General features: G+C 27.6%; 1 protein-coding gene across 1 annotated transcript in view; it reads left to right on the top strand.

Moving 5' to 3' along the window:
* The first annotated feature begins 1,317 nt into the window (after positions 1-1,317).
* LOC124948643 (protein amnionless) overlaps positions 1,318-6,149 on the top strand; it is a 5,441-nt gene continuing 609 nt past the window's right edge. Inside the window, exons 1-6 of the mRNA XM_047492526.1 lie at positions 1,318-1,700; positions 2,510-2,814; positions 2,908-3,031; positions 3,549-3,783; positions 4,074-4,227; positions 5,309-6,149. The exon at positions 5,309-6,149 is cut by the window's right edge and continues 609 nt beyond it. Of these exons, the coding sequence (XP_047348482.1) occupies positions 1,434-1,700; positions 2,510-2,814; positions 2,908-3,031; positions 3,549-3,783; positions 4,074-4,227; positions 5,309-5,684 (1,461 nt within the window). The 5' untranslated portion in view covers positions 1,318-1,433 and the 3' untranslated portion in view covers positions 5,685-6,149. The remainder of the gene's footprint in view (positions 1,701-2,509; positions 2,815-2,907; positions 3,032-3,548; positions 3,784-4,073; positions 4,228-5,308) is intronic.

Below are 6,149 nucleotides of genomic sequence, written 5' to 3'. Positions count from 1 at the left end.
CCCTTCGATCGCTCATCATCGTTTGCGAGCGCGTTAGCCTTCAAATTTTTGCTTTACATATTCAAATACATATGTACATACATAGGATAGATGTATTGGTGAATGATCATACAAAAAATAAATATATTAATGATTAAACAAGTACGATTATAAACGTGTTAAGTTTATTTATTGATGATTTTTTTTCCTTTTATATATATATATATATATATATATATATATATATATATAAAATTTTATTAAGTAACTTTTTCTTTTTTCTGTTTTCCTTTTTTCTTTTCATCTTTTCGATTTTATGTTTCATGCGTTATGATATAATCCACATATATATACTTGTAATGTGCCAATTAATTGTTCTTAGTAAGAAACATTATAATTCCACTATGATAATGTTCATTTACTAATACACCCGTTCTATGTGTGTAGTCAAAAAACAAATTATTTTATTGAAGTCATAGTTATAGAAAGAGAGAGAAAGAGAGAGAGAGAGAGACAGCCGCTTGTCACTTGCAATTATTGGGAAATGGGAAAAGAAGAAGAAAGAGATGCATGCGTCCTTATTATTTTATATAATAGATCTTTAAAAAATCAATCAAGACTGATGATCGCTCGATCATCAGATTCTATTGAATAATATGAAAATTTCTCTTCATAATTGTTCCTAATTTTTCATTTTCAAAAGTATTCGATATATATATATATATATATATATATATATATATATACATATACGTTCTTATTGTCGTTTGCAATTGTTCGTTCAAAAATATATTACATATAATAAAGTACTTAATGTAAATATATATTGTCGCCAATGTAAATGAAACTTGAGTTATAATATCAAAGAAGTTTCAATGAATTAATAAAGAATCAATTAAGAATGAATTGCGTGCATCATCTGATATGTAAGTTAAATTAATAAAAAAGAAATCATTTTATTTTGTGTCACATATATTTCGTGAAATTTTTTTTGTTTATTAGTAATGCCAAAAAAAAATAAAAGAGAAATATTTATCATTGTATAATTGTATTAACTTATATCTCAAGTGTCTATAATAAATCTTATAATCTTCTTTTCGTCATATTTTATTTCTTTATCTTTTATTTGATTACCATACCTTAAATTTAATCCAAAAATTTCTGATGAATGAGTTTAGATGATAAAGTTGTATATGAAAATATTTTAAAAGTATCATTTCATCGATTGAAAGCTTTTTCGTTTGAACTGAGCGATAAAGCGATCACGCAAAGGGGCTAATAATCGACTATCTGTTACGCCCACTTTCGATATATAAAAAAATTGTTTCAATCTCTTATTCCTTTGAATCCCGAACCATTTCAACTTCTTCGTAAGACGAGAGAACCTTTTGAGTGTTACATTATCGATGATTTAAAAATGAATTGATCGTGAGAAAGAATATTTTTAAGGAAACATGAAGTGTATTATTAAGTGTTTACAAATCGTGTTTTTTCTTTCATTGAACAAATTAATCTTTGCTGTTGAAAAACAATGGATAGTGGATTTCGAGTGGAACAATGAAAAAAATTGGGATCATATACCTGAAATCGATGGACACATTATTTTCCCACTCGAAACAAGACATGCCGTTGGTTTAGCTAAGTCCGTCGATTTAAAATTATCTACAATCGACTTACCAAGAGAAGGTTCCTTAGTGTTATTCAGAAATGGTAAATTAGAGGTAAGAACTTATCTATTTTATGTTTTTATTAGAATAACATTAATCTTAAATTTATTAGAAGACAAGGAATCGTTGAATTTGATATAACCGTAAAATTTATCAGTTGGTCAGTGTTACTATTTATTATATGTATTTTATTTGAATTACATGTTTTCTCAATAAATTTTATGAAAAATTAAAATAATTTGAAATATTTGAAATTAGATATAATAAGTTTTACACTTCAATGTCAATCTTCTGCAAATCGAATTCACACTTTTGCAAATAAAATTTTACTATAAATTTTTTCCTTCACATTGTCGTCACAATTTTTGAAATAAAAAATAACGAAGAAATGTTTAAAAAAATATGCACTCAGAATTAAAATTTCGGAATACAGCAAACGGATAAATATGATTTGTAAGAACGTTAAATTTGAAGTGCAAAATTTATAAAAACTAAATTAAATATAACTATCTTGTGTTATCTTAATCTTTTTTTGAATGTATAGTATGTAAAATATAAAAAGAGAACTATATAATAAGAGTAACGTAAACGAATTCATTTTTTCTTATTATTTCTTTGAATCAAAACCAAAAAAAGAATTAAGCACCTAGAAAAAGGTTTCTTATAAATACACATATGTACGAATCGGTTACCTGTAATAAGAGACTATAAAGAGGTTTATCTATAGATGACAATTGCATACAATATTATCGACAAAGTATAGAATGATGCATATCTTTAGGCGCTAAATTATAAAAAAAAATTAAAAAATTAAAATAGCTTGTACATTTGCAAAATTCTAAATTCTTTTTAAACAATTTTAGTTTAGCGAATTGAAAAATTCAGAAACGAAAATATCGAGATGGTTAAAGGAGGGTAAATTTTTCTGGGCTGATCCTGATAATTGGAACGGTGTTTCCGATGCAGCACCACACATGGAACGAATACCTTGTAGTCAAGACGACGTAGTTCTACCAGGAACAGATCAAACATTTAATATACATCTACCAGTTAAAGACATTCAAGTAGAATCCATTAGATTGTCGAATCATAAATATCCTAGTACGTGGTGGGATTGGGAGGAGATGCAAAAGAGAAAAGAATTTTTAGGTGGTTTTCTTAGCGTCAAGTACGTATTTTTTTTCTTCAAGATGTCAAGATTTTTCTTTTAGAATTTATTTTATCGAATAAATGTTTCTGAAAATGTTATACTTTTGTAAAGATATAGTCAATATGACTGTCAGAAATGTTTTTGTCAAGATGGCTCACAATACGATTATTTCAAAGAGATATGTGCTATTCAAGGTCCTAAATGTGGCTTTGCAGCTTGTGAATATCCATTGAAGGTAGGTATATATGTCCATTCATATCCTCTTCATTCTCTTAAGATATTCAGTATTAATTTTTAAGCCTTTAATCTTACTTAATTCTCATCAAAGAAATATTTTACGATAAACATGAAATCATAAAAAGTGAAATTAATTACAGCAAAATATTAGAAATTTTCTCGATTCTTCTATAACCTTATATTTCTTTTTCATATCTATAAAACAAAATTACATTTATTATTTATATTAATATAATTATAATATATAGTATGTTACAACTTATAGTTAAGTATCATTAAAAATTTCGGATATAAAGTAACAATTTTGTGCCTTTGAATAATACGCATAAATTAAAAGTCACGATAAATTAATAAAAATTTTTTTACTATAAATAAAAATTTGAGTGTGTGACTTTAAAGTTATATTGTCTTATAGAAAATTAAATATTAAAAAATCATAAGATGATGAAATATGATAATAATGCTATTGTCAAAGGAGAAGCAAACAAGTATATCTCAAAATAAACATTTTTTAGATCGAAGGACATTGTTGTCTTTACTGCGGTGGTCGAATAATTATACCAAAAGGAGCTTCGTTAGCAATGATTCGATCTTTAGCTGACGAAGTTCTGGAACAACGTGCAACAAGTCTTGCATGGTATGTTAGGCGAACATGGACTGATAATATAGAAATTCTTCTCAAAGAGAAGAGTGAATATACCGGTGTTGATACTTTGATAGCGCTAGAGGATCTACAAACAAAACTTCATAGTAAGTCATTCGATGTATTTTATATTAATATAACATACATCGAATATATAATATAACAATTTATATCGAATCAATAAATATTTTTGTTGAAACTCTATTTTCTCGATAATGTAAATTTTTTTATTAATACTTTTCAATAATTTTTGAAATATGCAATGACGAATTAATTAAATGTATTGATTTTTCAATTTTTAGTAAAAAAAAGTTTAGTATGAACAAAATGAAAATATATTAATATTTCACGAAACTATTAATATGTAATGTTTACATTTTGCTTGTTATTAAAACAGATGAAAATATCGAAATATTATATACGGAAAATCCGGGTGCGCCATTAAAAGATTCTCGATTGGCCACGATGCTCGGTCCATTTTTCGGAGCACCCATAATCATTCTTATTCTTCTAATCACAGGCTTTTGGTACTTCGATTATTCGATTGGATAGTAAGTAGAATAAAAACCAGTCAATTCAATAGTTGCTCTAACAATTCAACAGTTAAGTTAACATTGAATTCATTTTTGTAGAAAGTTTAACTTTAATTGAACAAACTTCGAATACCTTGTTTAGTTAACGTTCCCTGCTAATCGAGAGATCCAATAAAGCGTTCAACCGCGTAAGTTCAATGTCTCTAGGGTCCGTAAAAGATGTGGAGGATGAAGGGCGACGCAAAAAAAAGAGAAGAGACAGAAGGGTAGAAAGAGAAACAGAGAAAGAAAGAGAGAGAGGGAGAGAGAGAGAGAGAGAGAGAGAGAGAGAGAAATGTCAAGTATTTTAGTTAGCAAAGTACCGGAAATGGAAACGAACGAATAGAACGGTAGATCTCAGTCTGATTTTAGTTTCTCTCTTCCTCTCTCTTTCTCTCTCTCTCTTTTTCTTCCTTCTCTCTTGCTGAGAAGCTAATTTCTTCATTGCTATATTTTCTCTATCCCTCAGCTTTCTCTCTTCTACTATTTGCCACTCTTCTCCGAAGCAACCAGAGACGAAGTTTATGACATTTAATTAGTCCGACTGGGACAGACTCCGACCTTTATTTCCCATCGACGGGCACCAAGTAATTCCAGATAAACCTTATTAAATTGTCACTTCGAAGTAATCCTTTGGAAATTCTCCAAGTTGAATATAATCGAGGCATAAAATTCAAAATACTAATTGCCGATTGATTCTAATTATTAATATTATTTATACATTAGTAATTATTTTATTTAATTAATTATATTAATTAAAGACAGTTAAATATTAGGAGGACCGAAAAGTAATGTCGTTTCTGCGCATGTCGATATTTGATTGTTAAAAATTATTAAAAATTGTTAAAAATTTATTCGTTTGAATTTAATTTAAGAAAGCGACATTACTTTCCGGACCGTCTAATATCTTTTAAACGAACAATAGGATACTGGATATATAATACTTGAAGCTACGATTGTCTTATTTTCTTTTTTAATTTCTATTATAACATTCATTATAATTCAATTCTTTCTTTCGAAATTATAATAAATTATAATAAATCGAATTTATTTCTTGTAGTGTTCTGTCTGAAATATCGGGAGCATGGTCATCCGTTAAAGAAAAATCAAATAAGCCGTTTAGTTTCGCACGTTTTGAGAATATCCTTGAGGGTAACGTGAGAATCGAGGATCCTCAAACAAGAAGAGACGAACATGAGATGAACGAGGAACTCATTACGGAAGAGGAGGAGGTACTGGATGAAGAGGGTACTTCTGTCGGTGGAAACTTTGAGAATCCTCTTTACAGATCAAAAAGAGACAAGAAATTTAAGATAGAGGAACGAGAACTCATCAACGTCGATCTTCCATTAAGTCTGACAAGTCTGAAAAACAGAGTGAAAGATAATACGGAGGATGATGATGATGATGATATCGAGATGAATATTGAACAATAAACTTTTATCGTTCTTAATCCACGAACGAATTCTGTTCTCTCTTTTAATTCAATTTAAAATTAATTAACTATCAAAACATCAGATACAATTAATCAGATTCTATATGTTCTAATTGTACAATATTTAAGTAAATATTTATTTTTTCGTATAAAAATGAGAGAAAGATAATGAAGTGATATGATATTTACAAGATGAACGTGACGTAACTAATATCAACCTGATTATCTCGTTTTTAAATATAAAAATACAATTTATAACGGAAATATATTAAATTCAATTGAGAAAGAAAGTTAAAAAATAATTTCAAACATATTTACAAAAGATATTACTGAGATATTTAAAAATATATTACTGAGCATAATCTCTATTAAAAAAAAAAAAAAAAAAAGTCAAAAATAATCCAACAATCAAGTTACGATATAATACATAATAAAGTTCGCAAAAGGTATTAAATGATTAAGTTAT

The sequence above is a fragment of the Vespa velutina genome, chromosome 4 (genome assembly GCF_912470025.1).
Source record: "Vespa velutina chromosome 4, iVesVel2.1, whole genome shotgun sequence".
NCBI lineage: Eukaryota > Metazoa > Arthropoda > Insecta > Hymenoptera > Vespidae > Vespa > Vespa velutina.
This window is presented reverse-complemented; position numbering and strand designations above follow the sequence as displayed.